The sequence below is a fragment of the Lissotriton helveticus genome, chromosome 1_1 (genome assembly GCF_964261635.1).
Source record: "Lissotriton helveticus chromosome 1_1, aLisHel1.1, whole genome shotgun sequence".
NCBI lineage: Eukaryota > Metazoa > Chordata > Amphibia > Caudata > Salamandridae > Lissotriton > Lissotriton helveticus.
In genome coordinates this window covers 846,908,827-846,935,205 of record NC_136057.1, presented here as the reverse complement: position 1 = coordinate 846,935,205, position 26,379 = coordinate 846,908,827, and the positions used below count along the sequence as shown (strand labels likewise).

General features: G+C 42.9%; 1 protein-coding gene across 1 annotated transcript in view; it reads left to right on the top strand.

Moving 5' to 3' along the window:
• SLC41A2 (solute carrier family 41 member 2) overlaps window positions 1-26,379 on the top strand; it is a 397,409-nt gene that overhangs the window by 140,938 nt on the left and 230,092 nt on the right. The window contains exon 4 of the mRNA XM_078675022.1: window positions 2,444-2,515. Coding sequence (XP_078531148.1) covers window positions 2,444-2,515 — 72 coding nt within the window. The remainder of the gene's footprint in view (window positions 1-2,443; window positions 2,516-26,379) is intronic.

The window sequence follows — 26,379 nt, the reverse complement described above, 5'->3', positions numbered from 1 at the left end:
AGATACAAGTGCAGGTGGGAGGTTGATGAATCAGCCTTGTGAATACACCTATCTCTGCACCATTATTTAATATTTTAATACATTTTCTTATTAAATATTTGATCTGGAACATATGGTGAGTATGCATCTGGTTGGTCATTTTGAGCCCCCATGTGTGCTCAGGCTGTTGGACCATGCATGTTTCATGGTGTTCCTCCACTGTACCCCCACCTATTGGTATAAACTCCGAGACTGTCACCTCTCCTTCCATGTACCTTAACGCCATCAGTTGATATTATAGTTTTTTCTTTGATTTGCATTTAAGAGTTTACAGATATGTAGGTCTGCAAGCATGTTTTCCTTAGCCGAAGAGATACAAATAATCCTGTTTGACAGGAAGATATTATGAGTCTATTTTGAGTGCTCGTGTCTGTTTCAGTAGAGCTTTGCAGAGTTGTTGCTTCTGAGACTTGTGTTTCTTTCTCTGTACTTGCTGCCTTGGTTCTGTGACTTTCCCATCGTTGTGCGCTCAAGTATTGGAATTCTCACCCCCTCCTCTCCAGATCAATTATCTCTTTCCTACGGTCAGAAAATAGCTGTACATTCTTCTGCTTACTGAATTCTTTGGTTATCCATTTTTGCTATCTTCATTTTTTGTTTCTTTTCACCTCAAATTATTTTCCTGTTGACGTCACGTACTAATGTTCTTTTTGGGAACCATTGACTTATTTGTTGTGTAGTACTGGGACGCCTGGTTAGCATTGTTTTTGATATATAAAACTGAAGATATAAACAAAATAGATTTTGTGCAGGTTGGACAAGTGGAGGTGTGTTTTACTTGGTCTCTAAAGTTACTTTTCTGATCCATATTCCATAGAGAATTTTTCGGGATGGGTAAAAAGTTTGAGGGCATTCACCAAATTGTTCATGAAAACAGTGTCTACTTCATGCCTTCAATAAGTACATACAAGTTGCCCACAGATTTTTGAGAAAACTCACCCGGCATCCCATAAAAGAATGGCAAACATATCTATAGCCACATGATAGCTTAAGTGGCAAAAATAAAACACGAATCTAGACTGGCAATTTGGTTAGCTGGTTGACATTAAACAACAGTACATCTCCAGTAGCAAATCTAATATCTGTGGCTCCTGTTTTGTAAAAATGGTTGGGCTTAATGACAGCAGTTCGAACACGCTGTACCTGCTGTTTTTTTCATACCAAAAATCACACTTGGGCATTCGCTACTTAAGACTCGTGTGACTGCGGTAAGAGGCCATTCTTTGTAGCTTTTTTCTACCTCTTTGTTTAAGAAGAAACGTACTTCCGGTCTGGCTGTTTTAACGTAACAAATCCAATTCCGCCCATGTAATTAAACAAATTGTTTCCCTACTTGTTTGCCATTTCAGGGCCCACGGTGTTTTCATCAAAACTCGCGTGGAAATGTTCTGTTCTGTCCCTGCTGGTTCTGGGTTCCAGTTCGCGAGTTTTAAATGAAAACTTCCTTCCTTCACTGTTCGGAATGAATCTTGCCTACCTTTTCTTCCTCCGGTAATTACACTAGTGTCTGCCAGGCAGACAGCCCTGCCTCCCCTAGTTATTCCAGGCACTCTGGCCCTCATGATAAAATCACCGGCAGTCTTGGCTCGACGGCCACTGGAGTGCCTGTCAAACCGGGATTACAAGTTATACAGAATTACCACATTTATGACTTGTTTTCAACTAACGAATTCTGCCTGGAAAACGCTGGCGGAATTTGTGCGTGGGAAAGTGCTCTTAAAGATAAAACTCGTGGTAACGGGATGCTTAAACTCCGATACTGCGTGTTATGAAGAGAGCCTGAGTTTAGTCACCCTACCACAAAGTGTACGTACCCTGTACAAAGGATAGAGTACAATAGTGATGGAGCATAGACGAAATAAAATACAGATGATCAAACAATGACGCACAAGATATTCCTTTGTCATTCTCTGAAATTACAGACTTTTCACCTGCAGGCCAGGCCACTCCTTGTGCACATAGCCACACCTCGCAGCTATAACAAATACTTTGCTTTGTTTGCTGAATGCACGTCTACAGGGCGTTTGAATTGAAACTTGGAAGTTTCTGATAAAGAAATATATGCAATATCTGTTCCAAGGTTGTTCTGTTGAAAAATAAGAAGCTACTGTACAACCAATTGAAAATACATGCTAAGCTAAAACAAAATGCCGTTTTAAAAGGTTGCAACTTGTATCAAACCAAAGGTTGTAAGATGTCAAGACCATATAAGCCAGGTAGTTTAACTGTGTTGAGCTTGATACACATATGCTCTTGACTGTTGCCAGTCATAAGTAAGTATTACCCTAAAACAGGTGACATCATTGCAAGGTTGTATATTATTTTCGAGTTCAAAAAGTATTTCCTTGATAATATGTTGATGCGTTTATTACATAAAGCCAATACCATGTTTTTATTTTGACAGGTCAATGTTGGTAAAATGGATTCTCCAATTGAGAAGTGGAATCTAATAATTGGCAATTTAGCCTTGAAGCAGGTGAGTTCTTACAACTGCACGAAACGCCGGGAGGGACCCTTCAATGGTCTTCTTTCTTTCTCATGGTTAATAGTCCTAAAATAGTTATTGTTCACCAGCAACTTTCACATTAGCCTGTGCTTTTCCTGGTTATATATATCAATACTGTATTATTTGCTACCTACTAGATGCTTCCTTTTAATGTGTGCATGTAATGGATGTCTGTTTTCAGTCTTGTTTCTCTCATGGAATTGCTTTTCAAACGTTCTGGCTCCCTACCTAAGCATTCAGTAGGTGAGAGCTGCACAAGTAGCATTGAAATGCTTTCATAGTAAACAAGAGGGGATTTTCCATTGGAGAAAAATCTTGAAAACCATCTGGTATCCACAGAACTGTGACAAGACCTTTATCGAGTTAATGAGGATAATCAACTACACCTGCTTACATGATGTCATCAAACGTTGCAACTGCATGCTATAATCTTGTGGCAGCCCTGTAAACCTCATAAGCACTACCACGACCGAACTTGCAACAGGTAACCACAAACTATCACTTATCAGAAGGCTAGACTAGACAGTAAGTACTGCGTGGGCAGGCAAAAAGTGCTGATTTTCCAGATTAAATTTTCAGCTGAGGGAAGTCAAAATATTTCTATAAATGACGCTTCCAATGAGGAGAATGGACCAAATGATGTGTCGTAGCGATTCTGCTCCTGTATTGGAAAATGGCAAAATATCTGCATCCTCATACCTTACAAAAACTATTCTGTAAGTTATTACAGTAGTATTTGCCCGGACTTCAGTAAGCAACTTAAATTTTAAAGCGTGGTTTGAAAAAAAAAACAACAAGATGGCTTAATTTTGTCTAATGAGAACTAATCAGAAACTCCCCTCCTATCTAGTGCAACATTTGTAAAAAATACCCCCACCCCAAATAATAATAATATAATATTTTTATATGAGCCCTGTGCTGCGGAATGGTTGGGTTTTCAAATACCGAGGCTACTGTGTCTTTATTCCACTGCATGTTTCTTTGTTGCACCAGCCTTCACTTTTTGTCTCTTTTTTTCCACTCAAGCTGTTTCTTTTCCATCCATGCGTTCTCCCTTAGTCAGATTTTCAAATATATATAAACAAGTTCTGATCCCCAAAAATGAGTGCTGGTGCTCAGCAGAATTCTCTTTTTCTGCCCTTCATAGGCTCTCTCTCCTCCTTTGAAGGCGTGTATTTATTGACCTGTGTTTTACCAAATTTGACGGCTAAACAGAAGAATAGTCTTCCCTTTTGGCTGATAATGGAACAGAATATAGAGGCGAAAAAATTTGCACTGCATGAATATCGGGTTGGAAATATCATGGAGTGGTGATATCGAGTGCATGAATATCGTTGTCAAGAATATCGATTTGCTTGGTGTTGTCGCTATTCCGGCCCCATTGTTCTGTTTCCGATGTGCTACTGGGTGGTGGGGTTGCAAAGTTGTTCTTAATTATATACTGACTTGTGTTCATGGCCCCGTTTTTATACCGATATATACAGTGTTGACATTCCTGCATAGCTGCCCTTTAGCCTTTCTGTTACCAATGGTTTGATTTGAGAATCCGGACTCCTCTATATTGTCGCCGAGCCTGTCATGCTCCTTATAGCCCTATTATAAAAAAAAAATAACCTTCTGTGCTCCTGTTTGCTGGCCGTTTGGATTCTCTCTCCTCCTCCCCTTTTTAAGATTGTATTGCTTCCATTCCTCTATGATTGATTCTGTAACTTCATTCTGGACTTCTTGCCTGCTTTCACGTATTATGGCCGGCCAGTTTGGTTGTAGGCCCAGATTTGTATATCCTGTCTATCCCAATAAAGGTTTACAAAAAAAAAAAAAAAAAAGAATATCGATTTGAAGGTAAGTAATATCGATAAAAAAAATATAGAAGTCATTAATATAGTTTGCAAAAATATAGTCGTTTTTGTATATATTTTAAATGTATGTCTTGTCATTTCATTGTTTATGTTTTTTAATATATGTGTTACATTATGGGAGTTATTACATTTAATTTAATTACATTTTGTGTCTTTTAGTTCCGTAACGGGTTGTGGGTTTATAGGGCAATAGGGTGGGAAGTAATTTAATTATAATAAATGAATGATAATTCTTTTATTTAATTGTATTTATTTAATTGATATTTAATAGTGTTAATTGTGCTTTTAATTTTTTGGGGGTAACTTGTATGTGTGGGTTGTGGGGTTCATAGGGGTAACAGATGGGAAGTTATTAGTTGTTACTATTTAATTGATAACTATGGTAATTGTGTAATTCTTTAGGTGCGGGTTGTGGGGCTAATAGGGTAAAGGGTGGGAAGTGATTTATTTTTAATTTAATAATTTGTTCATAAATATTAATTAATTGATAATTATTTTAATTGTTTAATTACTTTTTTTGGGGTGTGGGTTTTGGGTTTATAAGGGTAAAGGGTAAGGAGTAAATACATTTTCCTTATTTATAATTAGTTGTTAAATAACATTAGTTATTTAATTGAAAATTAATTTTAATGGTGTCATTAATATTTTTAAAGTTCAATTTTAGGTGCAGGTTGTGGAGATTATACGGTAAAGGTTGGGAAGTTAATTAATTGTAATTAAATATAATTTGATTTTTAATTAATATTTGTTTAATTGATAATTATGTTAATTGTGCAATTTCTTTTTACATTTTAGATTTGGGTCCTGGGTTTTGTAAGGCATGCGGTGGGATGTAAATCAAGTTTAAGCAAGTAATAATTAATTGTGTTGTGTGTTTTGTGTGGATATATTGTGGGAAGTACATTAAACATATTCAATTAATAATTAATATTTAATTAATGAAAATGAATTTGTTGATGAATATTCATATTAGTGTAAATAATGTTTTAGGTGCAGGTTGTGAGTTTTTTGGTGTTATAGGGTGGGAAGTAACCAAGCTAAATTTATGTAATGTTTTTGTTAATAAATAATTTCTATATAAAAATATTTATTTGTATGAAAATCATTTTTGTATTTTATTTATAATAATATTTGTAGGCATTTGTGATATGGATTTAACATTATAATATGTTTTTACTTTTTAAAATGTTTATATATTTTTTTCCACTTATTTATATTTTTTTATTGACTTAGTTTTTAAAATATTTTTATCTTGGTGAATATATTTTGTTTGTTTTTAATGTTGAACTGACTGGAGTGGGAATAGTACATTTTACCCCTCCGCAATCCAGGGCTTTCCCTACTGTTGCACCGACTGTAGTGGGAATAGTACATTTTACCCCTCCACAATCCAACTCTTTCCCTACTGTTGCCCTCACTGGAGTGGTAATAGTAAATTTTACCCCTCTGCTACTCAACTTTTTCCCTACTGTTGCACTCACTGAAGTGGGAATAGTAAATGTTACCCCTCCGCAATCCAACACTTTCCCTACTGTTGCATTTATGGAAATGGGAAAAGTGAGTTTTACCCCTTCGCAATCTAACACTTTCTCTATTGTTGTAGTGACTGGAGTGGGATTAGTAAATGTTACCCCTCCTCAATCTAACAGTTTCCTTACTGTTGTACTAACTGGAGTGGGAATAGTAAATTGTGCCCCTCTACAATCCAGCGCTTTCCCTACTGTTGCACTGACCAGAGTGGGAATAGTAAATTTTACCCCTCTGCAATCCTACACTTTCCCTACTGTTGCACTGACTGAAGTGGGAATAGTCAATTTTACCCCTTCGCAATCCAATACTTTCCCTACTGTTGCACTGACTGGAGTGGGAATTGCTTTTTTTGTTGTTAATTGTACATTTTATTTCTGTGTCAAGTGTGGTGGGAATAGTAAATTGTAATAGTTTGTAATGTTATATTTTATGTAGTTTTATATTTATTGTAGTTAGAATAGTACATGTTATTTGAATAGTACATGTTATTTTTGTGTGGTGTATAATATTTTTTTACTGTTGTGTGGTTTTAGGTGGGAGTAATTATGTTTATTCAGTTGAAAAAAAAATTCTTAATGTGTTGGGAAGTGTATATATATTTATTTTAATTTGTAATACTTTATTTTATGTTGCAATTTATATAATTATGTTATGTTATGTTATGTTAATTTATTTCTTCTATAGCGCACGGCTACTCCAAGGAGCATCCCGGCGCTTTGGTGAAGAAAGAGCAGCTAGAAAACAACAACACAACAACTTAAAAGCAGACACAGGAAAAAGATCACGTTTATTTAGTAAAAAGCCACGTTTTTAGCTCTCTTCTAAAAGTAAGAAGATTGGGAGCCTGTCTGAGAGAGAGTGGTAGTTCATTCCACTCCTTCGGGGCTAAATAGCGAAAGGATCGACCACCAATCCTTGCGCGCCTGATCACCGGAACTGTCATTTTAGATAGACAGGATGATCTCAAAGATCTGCTAGGTACATATCGGGAAAGGCGTTTCCTTATGTACCTAGGGCCAGATCCTTGTAGAGCTTTAAAATTAAAAGTCAGACACTTAAAAAGAATTCTTTTGGCGATCGGTAGCCAGTGTAAAGAATTCAGTAAAGCCGTAGCTCCTGCTCTTCTCGGAAGTCCGTAGATAGCACGGGCCGCTGAGTTCTGGACTACTTGCAAGCGGTTCAGAAGATATTTTGGTAAACCCAAAAAAAGAGCGTTTGCGTAGTCCAGTCGCGATCCGATCAAGGCCTGGACAATAATCTTCCTATGCTGGAGAGACACTAGAGGAAGAAACTTCCTCAGCATTCGCAAAATGCCAAAGCATTTGCCTGAGAGGCACGAGATATGTGGCCCAAAGGACAGTTCACTGTCCACAATCACTCCCAAATTTTTTGCCTTGAGAGACACATTGTCAGGAGGGAACAAGTCTTGTGGCCACCAAGCCTTCCAATCTGGTTCACAGGTGCATCCAAAAAAGAGCAGCTCCGACTTATCGGAGTTGCACTTTAATCCATTGCACCTGAACCACTCAAAGACCGCACTAAGGCAGTCCCTGATCTTTACGCCGTTGAATGCCCCACCCCTACCACAAGTGAATAGGAGCTGGGTGTCATCGGCGTAAGATACGATCTGGGCGCCAAAGGATTCCGCGACTGCCGCCAGGGGTGCCATAAAGATGTTAAATAGCATGGGGCTAAGAATGGAGCCTTGCGGAACCCCTACCTCTAGCGGATCCATATCTGCGGAAAATGGTGGCGCCCAGATCGTTTGCCTGCGGTCGGCCAGAAAGGATTTAAGCCATTTCCACACCGTTCCCCGAATGCCGCACTCCCAGAGTCTTATGAGGAGGCGATCATGAGGAACGGTGTCGAAAGCCGCCGACAAATCCAACATAACCAACATGGTCCTTCCCCCAGAATCGAGTCCTTCCCTGATGGCATCAGTGACCTCGAGAAGAGCCGACTCCGTGCTAAAATTTGCACGGAACCCAGATTGCGTATCATGCAACAGGTTATTTCCTTCGATGAAATTGGAAATCGTCCGATGTACAAATCTCTCGGCCACTTTCGCCAGAGCAGGGAGAAGGGAAATAGGCCTATAGTTGGCATGGATGAGGGGGTCCAAAGTGGGCTTTTTGATCAATGGCAGGATCAAAGCATGTTTCCATGCCTGCGGGACCACTCCCGTTGACAATGAAGAATTTAAAAGAGGGTTCAACAAGGCATTTAAGGCAGGTGCCACCTTCCCCAGATGTTTAGCCGGGCACGGGTCAAGTGGAGAGCCTGATTTCAAGCCTGACAAAAGCTCTAAGGAAGTGTCAAGGCATAGATGTGGAAATTGTGAAAGAGAAGGGCCAGGATCCTCCCTAAAAGGGGAGGGGGATAAAGGATCCACGGCCGACCGAGAGCTAGAGTGGAAAAGAGAGGCTTGAATGGTAGTGATTTTATTTACAAAACAATTTGCAAGCTGTTTTATCCATACTTCTGAATGAGTATGAGCTGGTGTACAAGTGGCTGGAGAGGTGAAATCCAGAACAACTTTAAAAATTTCTTTGCATCCATTTTCAGCCTCATCGATGCGACGCTCGAAATAAGCCTTTTTTTCACTCCAGATTGACTGGTGATAGGCTTTAGTTATTACTCGAAACTTCAATTTCTCGGTCGGGTCATAGGCCCGTCGCCAGACTCTCTCAGCCCTTTTACAACCCTGCCTCTGCTCTCTTAATTGGGGGGTGAACCATGGGGCCGACGCTCTACGTTCACCTGATTTAAGTTTTTTTTCGGGGATTAAGACCTCAAGTCTGGCTACCAGCCAATCGTGAAAGATGCTAAGGTTATCTTCCAAGTTGCCCAAAAGAGGATATGGACAGATGGTAAGGGCCTCAGATAACATATCCACCGAAAGCAGATGGAAAGGGCGTGAGGTTCGCGTGGTCTCGATTGATTCTCTCACCCGAGTCAGAGCAATGGCAGGTACGGAAAAAGAGATCAAAAAATGATCAGACCATAATACTGGTTCTATAGCCGTTATCGTGATAGATTTTGTTGAAAAAATCTGGTCTAAAATATGGCCTTTATTGTGCGTCGGTGTCTGCAAAAACGGAGACAGTCCTAATGTAGCTGTGATGTCACTAAGTTTCATTGCAGCGGGGTCCAATGTATTATCCATATGGACATTGAGATCCCCAAGTAGCATGCAATGTTCAGATCTGAGACAAGGGACTGAAAGCGCTACTTGTAGTTCATCAAAGAACGGCCCTACAGGACCCGGGGCTCTATACAGGAGAATCCCAGTACAAGCCTGGGGAGGGGAGAGCTGAAGGGTGAAACCCAAAGCTTCACATCCCTGGATATTCTCTACCGGGAAGGTTGCGCAGGGTATGTTTTTATTTCCCACAAGAGCTACACCACCCCCTCTGCCCGATGTTCTATCCCTTCTAAAGATGTTGTATTCCGGAGGGATAGCACTGGCCAGATCAGGTGCGGAGCAATCACTCAGCCAGGTCTCAGTAAGGAATAAGCATGACATATTGGAATTCTGTAATAAATTCCAAATGTCAAGGGAGTGACAGGTCAAGGATCTAGTATTAAGAAGAAGACATTGATATGGGGCCAGGGTATTGTCCTGCGCGGGACCAGTAGTCATTGGAAGATGCCAACCGCAAGCCGGACAGCCTTTCCTTAAGGCTCGGCAGCCCGGAAAAAAAGAGTGGCATAAATTACGGGGAGGGCGAAGAGCGAGTAAGTCTACCGAATTATAACAAAACATATCCAAAAGGATAAAACAAAAATTATATAATATAATACAAAGTTCAGCAGCCCACCGTCCAGCTCCGTCCGCTGCCGAGACGCTGACGGGCGCAGACGGGCAGGACTCTGGCAAGACTCCGGCAAAGCGGAGGCCGACCCGCTGCGCGATCCCGCTGCGCTCGGAGGACTGGTTTAAATAGTCCCTCCAGGTGGGGAGCTGAAACCACCCTCCGGTACACCCAAGATGGCGCTGGAAGAGCGACAAAGCCCTTCTCAAGATGGCGCCCGGTAGGAAGATTGAAGAAAACCCTCACCAACCCCAGAACCGGACCCGCACAAGCAGCGGTGTGATAACTATTAAAGTGCAGGTAAGGGGTGAGCCCCAGGAGTACTGCCTGTTAAAATCAGGGAATAAGAAAAAAAAAAAAAAAAAATGTAAAAACGTGCTTTAAAACCACAACGCGCTCACCACGCTGCGCAAAGCTGTTCGAGCTGCCAATGCCTGGCCAGTCGTTTCAATAATTATGTGTTTGATTTATAATAATAATAGAATTTGCAATATCTTTTTCTTTTCTGCTTTTTTAAAATTAAATTGTAAAATATTTGTGTTTAATTTTGATTTTAAATTAAATTGATTCCCTTTTTTATGTTTTTGGTATGTTTACATATATTTTGATAATATTATGCTATTTAGGATTTTTTATATTATATTGTTAATTAAAATATTAGTTTAGAATTTTTATAAACCTGAATATTTTAAGACGGTAGTGCAATCACTAGCCCTCTCAAAATTGGACTATGGTAACGCCATCATCACAGGAACTCACCTTGCCCCCTTCAGTTCAGTTCTCAATATGGCAGCCTGGCTAATAACAGGTTGTAAACGGTTTGAGCACATCACACCTGCCCTTAACCGCCTCAATTGGCTCCCAATCGAAGGAAGATGTTTCTACAAGACTGCTTGCATCACCCACAAAGCCCTTCTCACACATAACCCCAACTATCTGCAGAACAATACTTGTAACCGGAGGGAGAGGATGTCTGCTACGGAGAACCACACCTCCGAGTAGCATCAGGTGATCCAAGGCTCCGCCCCCGGGAATGGTGGTGTGTACCTGGCGGCGTCTGCACTGCTCTTACTGCCGATTTTCACCGGGAAGATTAGCTGGCGGCGTCTCCTGCTTCCTCCCCGCTGGCGTGGCGGTAATTGAAGGAGGCGGCATATGGCGGGTTTTGGCGGAGCTCGAACAAAGTAGACACTGACACTGCGGAGCCTTGCGGAGACACGTGGAGCTCCGTGAAAATTGCTACGGAGGAGGTCTGGCGTTTTGAAAGGAGGCGGAGGAGGTGAGGAGGCTATGGGCAGTGGTTAACTGAACTTTTGCTTAACGAGAGTCAGAGCCATACTCCAGAGCGGCAGAGGGTGAAACTCTGAGGCAGAGCTTCAGATTTACAAACTGATCTCACAAGCTTAACGAAGGAAGCAAGATAGAGCAAGGCAAGGCTCACTTAAAGCTTATATTCTGCGCAGATAGAACCGCTGAAGATAGAATCAGAGGCAGTATAAGCACTATAAGCAGCCTATATATCCGGTCACTCCAGAGATTAGGAAACAGCGGAATACTCGCCTTGCAAAGTCCAAGGCACAGCGGCTAGCTAAGGAGGCAAGGGAGGCTAAGAAAGCGGCACGGCTAGCGGGATTGGAAAACACCCCCCTGCCTCGTATCGTGGACTCAACAGCTGAGAGCTCCGAGGGAGAAGCGGAGGAAGAGAGCTCGGACACAGCCACTCCGCAGCTAGTACTACCTGAAGAGAATACCAGCAAAGACCCGGTCACTGCAATAACCGTAGCCACTGTAACCGCTGTCTGCCCACCAAGAATGGTGCAAGAAGAATGCAATCTGGACAAGGAACTGGACTCGCAGAAGAAGGGGAGTACAAAGAGGGTTAAGCAATTCTCATTATTTCTGAAAAAACCTACGCCGCAGGCCTCCTTTCCTAGCTCCTCACCAGGTACCTAGAATACTCTGAACACTAAGAAGGATACAGATAATGGTGGCACGGCAGTTAGACTAGAGACTCCGGGCTCGGCCACAAGTCCGTAAGATGAACTTAACATGGTGGATTGTGTGATCCAAACTCCTTTATCCAACCTGCCTGCCTCCCGCAATTTGGATAAAGAGACCAACCCTAGCTCTTCTAATCAGACTGAGAGGCCAATGGTCAATCTGCCGAATTCCGGGAAGGATCAATCAAGTGAGCAACGGGCCAATTCTATGAAAAATCTGGAGCCTGCTCCGACAGTTCCAACAGTGCCAATAGCTTCGGTCCAGGTGCCATTCCGCCAGCAAGAGGACGAAGCAGCAGCAGATCTGAGAACTCCCCCTTCTGCCATGCCTCTGCCACAGTTTTCATCTTTGCCTGTGCCTCCCCTTAATGCTAATGCCAATATTGATACCGACTCTAATATACTGATGGACTCTACGGGAGACTTCCAGATGAGTGTCAAGGATATGCTGAATTTGATCCTAGACGAGGTGAGGGACTTGAAAAGGTTTCATAAAGCGGAATTGGCCTCCCTCAGCTTACGTTTGGAGAAAATAGAGAACACAATGGGGAGCTTCCCAATCAAGCTTCAAGAGGCTGAGGAAAGAATTTCTCTCTTAGAAGATCAACTCGCTTCCGTTTTGAAAGAGGTTAAAGTGGCTGCTAAAAGTAAACAGGCAATGGAAATGAAACTGGAAGAGTTGGAAAACCATTCTCAAAGATCAAATCTCCGCTTGGTTGGGGAGCCGGAGGGTCTGGGAGGGTCCCAACCCTTGAGCTGGGTCAATAATTTCATCAAACAAAGGGTTATTCCTGACTTTCAAGGGGACCTCACGATTACGAGAGCTCATCATGTCTCACCTCAACCTTTTCCCAATTCAACACTCCCGCGCACGATTTTGATCAATTTTGCAGATTTTTGCATCAAAGAGGCAGTTCTAACAAAAGCTTTTCAACAAAGACAATTCTCCGTGAATGAGACTACAAAATGTCGAATTTTTTCAGATATGTCTGCTTCTGCGGCTCGCCGCAGGAAAGAATTTGTCAAAATGCTGCAACTATTCAAGGCAAAGGGGGCACAGGCATCTATAGCTCAGCAATCCAAGCTAAGAGTCCTGGTGAAGGGGAAGTTTTTTATACTCACAGATGTTGATGAAGCCCAGGGCTCCTGGATCAGATCTCTCTGAATGTATAGGGCTAGAATAGTTAAGTGCCATGATGATATTGACACATAGCCTGTTGTCAGGATTTTTGGGTTGGCAGTAAAAGGGTTATAGTACCCCGCAATAGAGAATTAATTTTTTTCTTTCCTCTTTTTTCTTTTTTGACTATATGTTATTGCGGGGAGACTAAATAGTATGGGGGTCATTAGGATGACGGGCGTACTTTGTCCGGCCGTCATCCTAGCGGGGATTGGGACCGCCCGCCATAAGGGCGGGGGTCCCGTGGGGGGCATTAGGATGTGCCCGCCACAGTGGCGGGCACATCCTGCATTTCTAGCATTGTGGCGGGCGGTGCTCTCAGCACCGCCCGCCACAATGCTAGAAATGCATTTCAGCATTTGCATAAACAAAGCGGCAGGCACCGCGCGGCGCCTGACGCTTTGTTTATGCAAATGTGGGGGGGTACCACAGGTACCCCCCGTGTGCAGCCCCCACCGCATGCCTTTCCGTGGCGTCATTGCCGCCACGGAAAGGCATGACTGACAGCCCATACTAATTTGGCTGGCGGTGTCTGATAGACACCGCCACTATATTAAACCTTTTCCGCCCCGGTCGCAAGGCGACCGGGGCGGAAAAGCGGCGGACGGTCTTTCCGTCCGCCACGGTCCCCCCGCCATACTAATATGGCGGGGGGGGAGTTCGGGAATGGATGTCGGGGGGATTGCCTCCGCCAGGCCGGCGGTCGCTACTGCCAGCCTGGCGGAGGCAATCCGCCCGACATCGTAATGGGCCCCTATGTTTGGTGGCTAGCACTGGAGGTTAGGTGTCATGGGGAACATGCAGCACGCATTCCCGGGAGGGTGGGAGCTGAGATCACTAGGGTGTAAAAACATGACACCCAAATTGAGTTGGGGGAGGGGAAAGTGGAGGGTGTGGTGGAGGGGGGAAATCCACTTTTTTGGGGGGTGGGGAGGGGTTGGCAAAAGGGGAAAAATGAAGCCGGTTGTTTGTTTAGAATCTATTGCTTTTTTTTTCTGTTTCATTAGAAAGTCACTAGTTTTCATATATGGCTAATACATCAAATTTAAAGGTTGTATCTTTTAATGTTAATGGGCTCAATATTAAGAGAAAGATGTGCGCTATTGAAGCATGGGTAAAAACGGAAAATCCTGGGGTAATTCTCCTACAGGAAACCCATATTTCTACCACAAAGATATCTGAATTTTCTATGTTTAGAACATGGACAGCCTAGCGGGGGTTTTCATTCTCCTCGGCCTCCCACAGAGGGACCGCTATATTTATTAATAAAAATTTACAAGCAGAGTATATTAACTCTGGTAGTGATCCATCGGGGAGGTGGTGTTGGGCCTCCTTTTCGTTTAGATCAAAACCTTGCCCTCTCACATTTGTGAGTTTTTATGCACCGGTAGAGGACAATACGAAGCCTTATGAGGAACTCTTTCTATCATTGACCAGGATCCCGGGTGATTTAATTGTGGGAGGGGATTTTAATATTTTGACGGATCCGCGGTTAGACTCTACAGTATATGAGAAGAGGCAGACAAAGCCAAGATCTTTTAAAGTCTTGAGGAATTATGAATCTATATTGAATCTACATGATCCATGGCGATGAGCGTTTCCGTCTCAAAGGAAATTCACGTGCGGATCTGGTGGGTTCTGTTCCTCTTCCCGCATTCATTTTTTTTTTGTTTCCCAGGGGTTAGAGTTCTCTCAACAAAAAATGTTTTAATGCCGTCTCAGACCACGCAATGCTGACTTTGGAAGTCCACCTGGGGGTAGGATTGAGACTGCCGAAACGGTGGATTTTCAATAAGCAATATTTAAATGATAAGGAGTGGGTGAATTTTATGGATTCAGCGATCAGACAATATTTAAGTCAGAATACTCTGTCTGCTGCACCACATATAGTTTGGGATTCACTCAAAGCATTTGTGCGGGGGCTGATAATAGGCAAGGACGCAGTCATGTCAAAGAAAGCTTGGCTCGAGAAGCTACATCGTGAAGATAAGATCCATGTCCTCAATGAGATATTTTTAAAAGATCCCTCTGTCTCCAATAAAAAGCTTCTTGATCAGGCCAAGCGTGAGCTCTGCTCTGCCTATAACATCAAAAGTGAGATCTTTTTTCAACGCTTTCAACAGAAGGTATATGAGGAAAGTATTTTCACAGGCTATTGGCGTGGCAGGCCAAAGACGGGGCCGCGGCAAATCAAATCTAGGTATTAAAATGCCCCTTGACAGCTGTTCCCACAAAAGATCCAGGGATAATTGGGGACATCATGATGGCCCATTACGATTCCATCTATGGTAAACTTCAAAGGGTGGATGACCAACTACTTGCTACTTTCCTTCAGGAAAATCCATCGTCAACTCTGTTTGAAATAGATAGTCAATTTATGGCAAGCTCTTTTTCCTTGATAGAGTTAGAGGAAGTCGTAAAAGGTTTGGCGATTGCCAAGGCCTGTGGTCCAGACGGACTACCTGTAGAATTTTTTAAGGTCTTTTTTGAGGCATTATCAGAATTTTTTTTAACCCTTAATAATTCTTTATAAGAAGGTGGTTCAGTCCCAGAATCTTTTAGGCAGGGGAATATAGTTAGTTTCCCAAAGAAAGGTAAAGACTAGATGGACCCTAGCTCCTATCGTCCGATCACGTTATTAAATTCGGACTATAAAATTGTTAGAAAACTTTTATCTTGTAGGTTTAACAAATTTGCAGCACAGTAGATCCACGCTGATCAAAACGGGTTCTTAGCTGGTAGACAATTGGCCAATAACACCCACTTTCTTGCAGAAGCACTGGATTAGTTTGAGGTTCAGAAGATTCCGGCTCTCGTATTTTTTGACGCAGAAAAGGCCTTTGACCTTGTGGTCTGGGAGATATTATTCTCAATTTTATATTCCTTTAACATCCCACGGTCATTGATACTTTTAATTCAGAGCTTATATGAGAATGTGGTGGCTAATATAATTATTAACTCTGAAACAGTAGGATCTATTAATATTGAGCAAGGCACAATGCAAGGGTGCCCTTTATCGCCTGTATTATTTGCTTTCTTTATTGAACCCTTTGCAACAGCTATTCCAAATTGTGTCGATGTTCGCCCTCCAATTCCAGCAATGCCCAAAATAAAGCTGTACGCAGATAACATCTTGCTGTTAATCAAGCCAACAGTGGAGGTACAATCCAAGGTCTTCAAGTTGTTTGAGGACTTTGAAGCTTTAGGGGGATATTGAATAAATAAAGGCAAGATGGAAGTCATACAGTGTGGGAGTGATACCATAAATCTACACCCCAACATTCAGCGCTCTGTTAAGTCCAACCCAAAGAGATACCTGGGAATATTCTTTTCCAATCAAATAGAGGATCTATATAAATTAAATTTTGTTCCCTTAATAAAGAAAGTTAAAGGTCTGTTTTCCAGATGGAACCTACTCCCTTTGTCTATAATGGGACGTGTGGCACTGATTAAAATGTCTGTCTTGCCGTTATTCAATTTTCTGTTTTCCTCAATTCTGTGCGCTTTATCGGGCTCGTTTTTCTCTCAGATCGAGTCAATGTTTACAGCCTTTATTTGGGAAAAAAAACATGCTTAGCACTTAGCACTTTGTATGAAGATTTAGATCAGGGTGGTTTAGCACTTCCCAATCTTAAAAGTTACTATGATGCGTATTTTGCACAATACTTAGCAAGGTTCAAGCCTCCACCGCAAGTACATTTCTTCTGCAACATTTTTATCAATCTTATGTGTCATGATAGTCAAATTCACTCTCCCCTGCTAATGTTTAGGTCTCCAACGTTGGTCTGTTACAAGAGTCTGCAATGGCTTTTTAAAAGAAGGTAGGCATTTTAAAAAAAATATTCTATTCCGGCGATTAACTCTGCTTCCTTATTAGAAGAAATCCTCCCCTTGTTAGACCACCCACATATTTGGCCGCAAAATGGGCGGCAGCTGGGTATCTTAAAATTTCAGATTTTATAAGGAATGGTAACTGGGTGTCCATAGCAGACATGCGCCAATTAATGATCAATGACTTTATCCTAATGAACTCCTATGGCACTTTATTTAAATACCTTGCTGAAACAATCGTCACCCCCTTTTTGGCTCAAAATCAGTTGGTGGAGGATCTTTTAGTTAAGGCTTCAGACAGGAAGCCAGGCGCCTGGAAGAAATATTTAGCTTCTACAAGGGGGGCTGATCTCGAATCAAAAGCTTTAAGGAAATGGTCAGAGCAGGAGAACTGCGAAATCTCTCCCCATATTTGGTCCACGATCAACAGGTTAAACTTTAGTTTTTGAAGAGGGGCAAACTGGCGTAGGGTGGTATTTTTTAGTAAATGGCTGCTGTATCGAACCCCAGTTGCCCTTGAAAAGATGTACCCCAATCAGTCCTCTCAATGCTTCCGATGTTTGAATTATCCTGCTGCTAATTGGTCTCATATTATGCTCTGCTGTCCAAAAATTAATGTGTATTAGATAGAGGTATTTGAGTATTTCGAAAAAGAATGCAATTTACAGTTGAAAGTAAATGACAGGTTAATTTTATTTGGCTTCAATCCTGACCTCCCCTGTCTAGATTCAGTGACTAGATTTTTGTATATAGCTATGGCAATCGCAAGGTAACTGATTTTACAAAAATGGCGTTCTGACTTAATTCCGTCAGCCCTGGAATGGGGTCAGAAGATGAGAAGGGTGAAGAAAAGTGAATATACTTTTGCGGCAAGAATTGGGGGACTTAAGACATTTAATAAAACATGGGGTTCCAGCTTTGACTAATAAGCAGAGGGAATGGCTGCAGCTGTTGTTGCATGGTGGAGGGGTGGAATGAGATTTTAGACCTTATTAATTATCTATCTATCAATGTATTGTGTTAATGTTTACAGGGGGCTTTTTCGTGTGATATTTATACCTGGCGAAACTCTTTTTTTAGAATGCTTAATAGATTCATTGTGACTCAGTAGTGATTTATATTGTCAAGATAGACTTTTATATTTGTGTCTTTTTTTTGTATGATATAATGTTGCAATATGTAAATGTTTGTTTGACAAACTTTGGCTTCAATAAAAAAATATATATATATATCTGGAGAACAATAGTTCGAAATCTGGTAGAGCCTGATCTCAAAGGCGCTCCAACTCACTTATTCTCATACCTCCCAAACTGAAAAATAAATCTTCCCAGACTCGTTCTTTCTCTGGAAATGCTCCCACGATATGGAACTCACTCCCTAAAGACCTGCGCTTCACCCCTCATTTTCCTGTTTCAAACAGGACCTTAAACACATACTGCTCAACAAATACTTTAACACGCACCCTAACTGAGCTATGTCCCAAAGTTCGCACCCACGCTCTCTTGACCAGTTGCAGCAGATAAATACGTGTTTCAGTTGTCTACTATGTCTTGTACGTTTTCAGCTTAAGCGGTTCCTATGTCTGCATACTGTAACTACCGCTGCAGGCGAACAATTCTTTGCCTGTACTTCAATATAATGATCTCTCATTATATGTAAAGCGCTCTGATACCTTCTGGTCTAGCTAGCGCTATAAAAACGTATGTTTATATGTATAATTATTGATATATATATATATATAAATGTGTGTGTGTTTACATTTTTTTAAATACGTTTATTGGTTGTATTTGATAAAATATACATTTAATTATATTTTTTATTGTAAATTAAAGTTAATATTTCATTTGTGTATTTTAAATTATATATATATTTTAAACTCAATATTTAAAACAACTATTTTATTGTAAACAATATTTTTGTACTTACCTGTTTAAGTAAAGGGAGTTGATATTTTTGCCTTCTATATTTTTACCTCAATAGTTTTTTTTCTAACATCTATATTTTTGTGGTCGATATTCTGCCAGTGAACCCTTTTGGCTACGTCGTTCATGATTGACCTTCAGCAAAGAATAGAGTGCAGAAGTTGAGGATTGACTGTAACAATGGCCGGTATGTTGGCTAAAAAATAACCATCTGTGGAGCTTCTGCCTACATCAGAGTGTGAGGCATTCAGGAGCAAACACTGTAAATGTAACTGTTTCAGTATTGTAACTGTGAACTAAACTGTAACTGTTGTAACTGTCTCAGTATTGTGCTTAAAGACTATTGTGAAGATTGCCTCACATGTTCTGGAGCCTCAATTGCCTTTTGCGAAAAACCCCAAGGCACACACACTTCCAAGTATGTAGCTCTTGTGATTGGGTCATTACGTGACTAGGTTAGGTTTAGGATGAGGGTTAGATTAGGACTACGGGATAAATGTTCTAATGATATTGGGTAAATGAAAGAGTTAGAGCTAAGGTTGGGCTTTCAACTAAGTTTGTGGGTAAAAAAGGAGAGTGAAAGTGCATTTGAATATTAGGATTAGTGATCGGATTAAGAGAAGGGAGGAGTATGGGACATAAACAGCGAAAGCCCTAGGTATTTGGGTTAAGGTGCATAACTGCAAATGTCTTGCCTTGGGTTGAGCCTTATGGTTCGGGATGGGGTCAGAATACTGTATAGTATGGAGAAGGAGCACAAAAAAATAAACATTATTTAAAAGAGAAATAAATTAGAAAGTTATGCTTTTGAACTAACTGCCAATTATATCAATAGCATTCAATTTTGAACTATTGCTTTCTGACTATTAGGTTCACGCTATTGGGTTTTCCTATATATTTCGAACTATCGCCTTAATTCCTCCCTCTATGATACCATTCAGTTCAGTGGCATTGATACTGGCCTGAGTTTGATGCAACGGCACTGGATTGCCCAAAACAACCCACTTCTCTCACCCATGTGCATAAAGCAAACCATTCAATGAGGGACAGAGGGTTTCTTTCCCTACAGGAACTTGTACCAGGCCCACCATGAATACACTTTCAGTGTAACAGAAGAAATACACGAGAGAAAGGATAATATGGGAAAATGCAATCGTCTGGAGTCAACCCCAGTTGTGGTGCCCATACTAGGCATTCCTTATTTCTCTAGGTATTAGCCACCTGCAGTACCAGTGTTTGAAGGCTATCCAACTTCACAAACTCAGACTTTTGATGCCGCCCTACTTCTCACAGTTTTGCTGTGCAGCACTTTGATGTCAATTTCATGGAATAGGATTGTTAGACCATATTGTCCATGGAGCTGTAAGGTGCTCTTCCAAAAAGTTATTTGGTTAGACCGTAACACTGTCAGGGTCTGGATTTTTCAGTGCTTGGGTACTTGGTTCTGGTCCTCCCTATCTATCTTTGTGGGTGTGGTGCTGCTTCTTTTTATAATTGGTTTGGCTGATAAACCTGTCATATGGCCTGTTGGATTTGTTTGTTGTCTTACATTGCGCATGAGTGGATGTATTTGTACATGGATTCTATTTTGTGCTTGTGTGAGAGAAAGTAAGAAACTCATGGCACAGTGTTCCACTATGATGAATGATCCATCATTGTCAGTTCAGAGGTAACAGTCAGTGAAGGCCTGAGCTGGAGTGGATCCATACTACTGTGTGGTATCTATGAGAAACTTCATACAGCTACCAGAACTTTATTTATCTTGTGTTCCTGTTCTAGAGCTGCCAGTTTAACCTGCAAGTCAACTTGGTCTACATATGATGGAATTTTTGTTTGAATTCTACACCGAGACCGCATCCAGTAGGTGTTCTACTCAGTGCACTGGACTTGACTTCGTTCAGTAGGAGCCAGGAAAGAGCTTTGAGCAAGGCAATGATGTGATTAATTTCCCCCATGTCCGGGCAGGCTAGTTAACGTGACGGATTACCGGGAGATTTGGTATTTCTTATTTGTTTGTTTTGTTTTAATGAAACTACTTTAATCAAATTATTCATGATAAATCTTCTTAACATATATTGATGAGTGCTTGATTTGCTAAATATAGGTGCTTACTTTATAATTTGCTGATTGAGAGATTTATGCGAGTGCCATGCTTCAGTAATGGAGTTTAGCTTGTGGATCATGCAAATATGTCAATTGCCTTTTTAGTAGTGCACACAATTGAATACGGTCTTCATAGAAACCATGCTGGATCCAGGCATTGTGCTGCTTGTGTATCAGCATCATGCATTCCTGAACCACTTGTTTGTAATAGGTCTTTAAATTCCTTATGTTTGAGGTGACCTGCTTTATCTTCCTGAGTGTCTTATTGGAGCAACTGTACTGCATGGGGGCCTTTATGTTTGTAAGGAAATAAACTCACAGGATAGTGGAACACCTTAGAGATCCAGGCTAAGTTAATGTGTGTATCAAGTTTGTTGTTTTCTTCCACACTATTTCAAAATGTGAGTAGGAAACCTTATCTAGTTCCCTTGAAAATGGGAAAACAAAAATAATTGAAATTACCAACATCATAAACCCAAAATGTAGGATTGTGTAGCAAATGAAACCAATGCAAACTGACAACTGAAATCGTTTACAGGAGTGCTTGCCATGGTCTGAAGATGTCCTTTATGGTATAATCCTTAGAATTTACCACCTATTGCACATCTCACTGTACCCCTTTGCACCACCGGACCCATCATAAATAGATCCCCTGTTGTGCAATGTTGCATGGTCCATTTGAGGCACATAGCCATTACTTTTTTTGGAGCACATAGCTCTGTGCTCCCTTGGTCCACACTGTCCTGTGCTCCCCTGGGGCACATTGCTCCTTCTTCCTGTGCTGCACATCACCACCTACCCTCTGTCACTTTTTGATGGGCTTTGTCAACTATTTTTGGTGTGTAGATTTTTCCCTTGATGCAAGTTCAGCAACTTCTGCATGTCCATGGGCACAGCTCCTTTTGACCCCGCGAATCAGGCGGCCAGAGTTCCAATCAGTCCACTCCTTCTCCTGCAGCTTCTAAACCCTTCAGGATCATGGGCGGCGGTTGGTGGAAGGATCAGCCATCACCTCCACAACTGGCAAACATAACATCGGACAAGTGGGATCTTCAGATAGCCTGTTAGGGCTACTCCCTACCTTTTGAGACTAACCCTCCCTACATGCCTTCGACTTGCGACCGACTGACCGAGGACCACCTTCAGGAGGAACTCTGGGCTCTCTTGGCCAAGGGAGTCCTTGAGTGGGCACCGGTGCCAGAAGTAGGCTGTGGTTGCTATTCCTGCTACTTACTGGTCCTGAAAAAGGACAAGGGCCTTCGTCCTATCCTAGATCTGCGAGCTCTGACCTACTTCCTCAAAGAGGTAACACTGGATTTGCAGGACGCCTGTTTCACATTCCCGTCGTGCCTGTTCATCGGCGTTACCTGTGGTTCACGGTAGGCCACCAGCACTTTCAATTCACGTTGCTCCCCTTTGTCCTTACCAGCTCCCCTTGGGTGTTCACCAAGGAGATGGTGGTGGTCGCAGCTCGTCTATGCAGATCAGGGGTGCCAGTCTTCCCCTATCTCAACTACTGGTGTTTGAAGACTAGCTCGCCCAAAGGCTGTCGTCTCCCACCTCCAGACTACGGCGAACCTCCTGCTTTCCCTTGGGTTCATGATAAAGTCACACCTGACTCCTTCTCAGACGCTCCTTCTCATCTGAGCTGTTCTGGACACAGTGCAGTTTTCTGGTCTATCCTCCTGAGTGGGAGTCCTGGATATTTAGGGTATGATACAGATGTTTCAGCCTATATCCTGGATTTCCATGAGAATGACTGAGGCTGCTGGGACTCATGCCTCCTACATTCTGCTAGTGACACATGCCAAATGGCATATGCAGGCTCTGCAGTGGGACCGGAAATTCCAGTGGCAGCATCAGGGGAATCTCTCCGACGTAGTCCATATCTCAGAGGGGACTACACAGGATCTGAAGAGGTGGCTGACCAACCGCGATTAGAACAGAGGCAGGTCCTTCCCCCTTCCCCACCCAAATCACACAGTAGTGACAGATGCGTCACTCCTGGGCTGAGGCGGCCATGTGGGAGAGGTGAAGATCAGAGGACTCTGGTCTCAGGTGGAATCCGGACTCTACATCAACTTGCTGGAGCTCTGAATGATTCGCTTGGCATTGAAAGCTTTTCTCCCTTCCATCAGGGGAAAGCTGGTTCAGGTGTTCACGGTCAACACCACCGCCATGTGGTACTGCAACAAACAGGGTGGTGTGGGATCCTGGACACTTTGTCAGGAGGTACTGGGAATGGCTGGAACAACAGGGCATATCCCTAGTGGTTCAACACCTGGCAGGTTATCTGAACGCTAGGGCGGACAAACTCAGATGTTGATGCCTAGCAGATCACAAATAGTATCTTGATCCAGAGGTGGTGCAAGGTCTCTTTCAGAAGTTAGGAGAGCCTTGTTAGATCTGCTCGCCTCTGGCGAGAATGCGCAATGCAGCAATTTTACGCACTGGAGTTTCCAAGGTGGCACTCGCTCAGCGACGCTTTTTGTCTCAAGTGGAGCTCAGGCCTCCTGTAAGCCTTCCCACCAATACCACTCCTTTCCAGAGTGCTCAAGAAGATAAGAATTGACCGAGCCCAAGTCATTCTTGTGGTTTCGGACTGGGCACAGATGGTCTAGTATCCTGAGCTTCTCCATCTAAGCATCAATCCTCTGATCATGGTGCCCCTCGGGAGGATCTTCTGTCTCAGCAGCAGGAGAGGGTCCTCCACCTGAACCTGTATGCTCTACGCCTTCTTGCTTCAAGATTGAGCGACGTTAGTTGAAAGCATTCAACCTGCCTTCCAAAGTCTGGGATGTGATTTTGGCAGCCAGGCGTCCCTCATCTAAGTCTTTGTATACCCGCAAGTGGTAGAAATTTGTAAACTATTGTACAGAAAGTTCTATTGACCCTCTTTCTTCTTCCCTTTCTCATGCCCTTCTCTTTATTTTGACCCTTGCCCAGCAGGGCTCGGCTCTGGGGACTCTTAGGGTACCTTTCAGGCGTGTTCACATTCAAAACACATTTCACCACAAAGATACATTAACAATTTCAGTACTAGCCACAGTTCATCTTCAGTACTTGACCCAGAGGAGCACCCCACTCATCGATATTTAAAAAAATAATAATTATATATATATATATATATATATAAAGGTTGCCCAATGTGGAGACGCCACTCGTGAGGATTAACACCTTTATTTGAAGACCGCAGTACAAACATGATCACACACACCAAATTCAAAGTCTCTGAAGCCATACGCGTTTCAGACATTGCTGTCCTTGTTCACAGGCAGGGAAAGTAAGAGCAGCAGCAGCGTTTGTGAACACACCTGATAAGCATTTCCCAAGTCCTGCCCCAGTGGTTATATTGTCCTCAAGGACCTCTGTATGACACCCAGTGGTCCCAAATCTTGTTCCACTTCCCCGGGCATCTCCTACTCTGGTACACCACCTTTTCTGCTGCACAGCACCAGTTCAAGTCTTCACTCCACTCATTGACCCTGGGTGTTTGGTTCGCTCCCCACACCCTTGCTATATTCCTTTTTGCCACTGTCTGCTGTCTTGAGCCAGAGTCTTAGATGTTTGGGCCATCTGTCCTCTCCTTCCACATATAGTACGTGCCACATGGCCTCCATTGGGACTTCTTGGTCCACTACCTCAGCCATTATCTGTACTATCTCTTTCCAATACCGTTGAATACGGGGACCGGCCCATAGCGAGTAAAAAAAGTGCCCCTTTCCCCACAACCCCAGGTACACATGTCGGTATTGCTGTGGTTCATTCGGTGTAAAAGTTTACTTGAGGTGTAAGATCTATGAAGTATACGTCAGTCCTTGACATTTGTCAGGCAACAATGAGGGCATCACTGCATATGTTCACTAAGCACTATTGCCTGGACAGTCAAGGCCACAGGGACGGCCTTTTTGGCTACTCTGTCCTGCAGGACTTCTTGGTCTTGGCTTGTCCGCAGTCCCTCCTCCGTGGAGGGTATTGTTTGGGTAGCTCTCCTAAGGTAAGGAATCTACGGCTAGATGTCTCTTGCAGATGGACAAGTTACTTACTTTGGTAACACTATCTGGTGGACACATAGGGGGCATTAGGATGGCGGGTGGACTGTGTCCGCCCCCCCCATCCCGACGTAAAAAGGGACCCCCCCGCCATAAGGGTGGGGATCCCCTAGGGGCTATTAGGATGCGACCGCCACACTGGCGTGCGCATCCCACATTTTTAACATTGCGGCGGGTGGTACTGAAAGCACCGCCCGCCGCAATGCTAATAATGCATGTCATGCATTTCAATGCACAACGTGACAGGCACCGCGCGGTGCCTGCCACATTGTACGTTGAAATTCGGGGGGGTACCATAGGTACCCCCCATGTGCCCTCCCCCCCAGAATCCCTGGGGGCCCGCAACGGGCCCCGCAAGAGATTCCCGCATGCCCTTCCGCATTGCTGCCACAGAAAGGCATGTGTCCACCCCCATTATAATATGGATGGCGGTGTCGAGTAGACACCGCCACCATATTAAACTCTTTTCCGCCTGGTCGACTTGTCGACCGGGTAGAAAAGCGGCAGACGCTCTTTCGTCCGCCGTGGTCTCCCCCGCCATAGTAATATGGTGCTGGGGGAAATGGGTGGGGGGCGCAACGGATGTCGGGCGAATCGCCACCGCCATGCGGGCGGTGGTGATCCGCCCGACATCCTAATGGGGGCCTTAATGTCTACCAGACAATCTTCTTGCTGCAGATTCCTTACAAACCCATCTATCCTCCCCACACTGCGGACAGATTTTCAGAGTCAGGGCTAATCCCTTTCAGGGCCCTAGTTGGTCTAAGACACCACTGTAGGTCCATTTCATGGTGTGGAAAGTCATGAAAAGCAACTGATGCCAGCACGCTGATATGGCTCCTATATAGGTAGCATGGATGTCACTTCGGGCGTGGACGATACCGACGTCCTGCGGAGCTGACCGACGCCACGTACCGGTGCGCAAGGGTATTGATCGAGCTAAAGTTTCCGGATTCAGCTTCACGCCTGGGATATTCTGAGGTAAGGAATCTGTGGCTAGATTATGTCTCTACCAGAAAGTAAGCAACTTGTTCTTTTCACTAGAATGCTGATGCAAATTGATTTTTAGCTTGATGTATAGTCTCAAAGAAATTATTTGTCACAGCAATAAAATTATCTGGTTTGAATTTAAGGTTACTACAGAGTGATCAATTACTGGGCCGACCATGAGAAACTTTGTTTCCAGCCAAATCTGGAATGACCTCTCCACTGTGAACACAACTTTTCAGATATTACTCATACCTTATCTTTTGGCAAGATTATCATGATCGAATTTTCAATCAAACCGGGAATCTCGACGTGCTTTTAAGTACAACTTCCCACCTACAAGCAATAGCCTTATGAAGGAGCAGGCCCGGTTCTAGCGTATGGGCTAGCTGGGCCAGGCCCACCCAAACTTCACCTTTGTCCCTCCCATTCGGCAGAAGAGTTCTATGAGCACGCACCTGAGAATTGCTCACTACATGCAGACAGCCCTAATCTTGTGATGTTTTTTCACGTTGTTTACAATAATTATCAGCCAGGGTAGGGTTTCCACCTTTT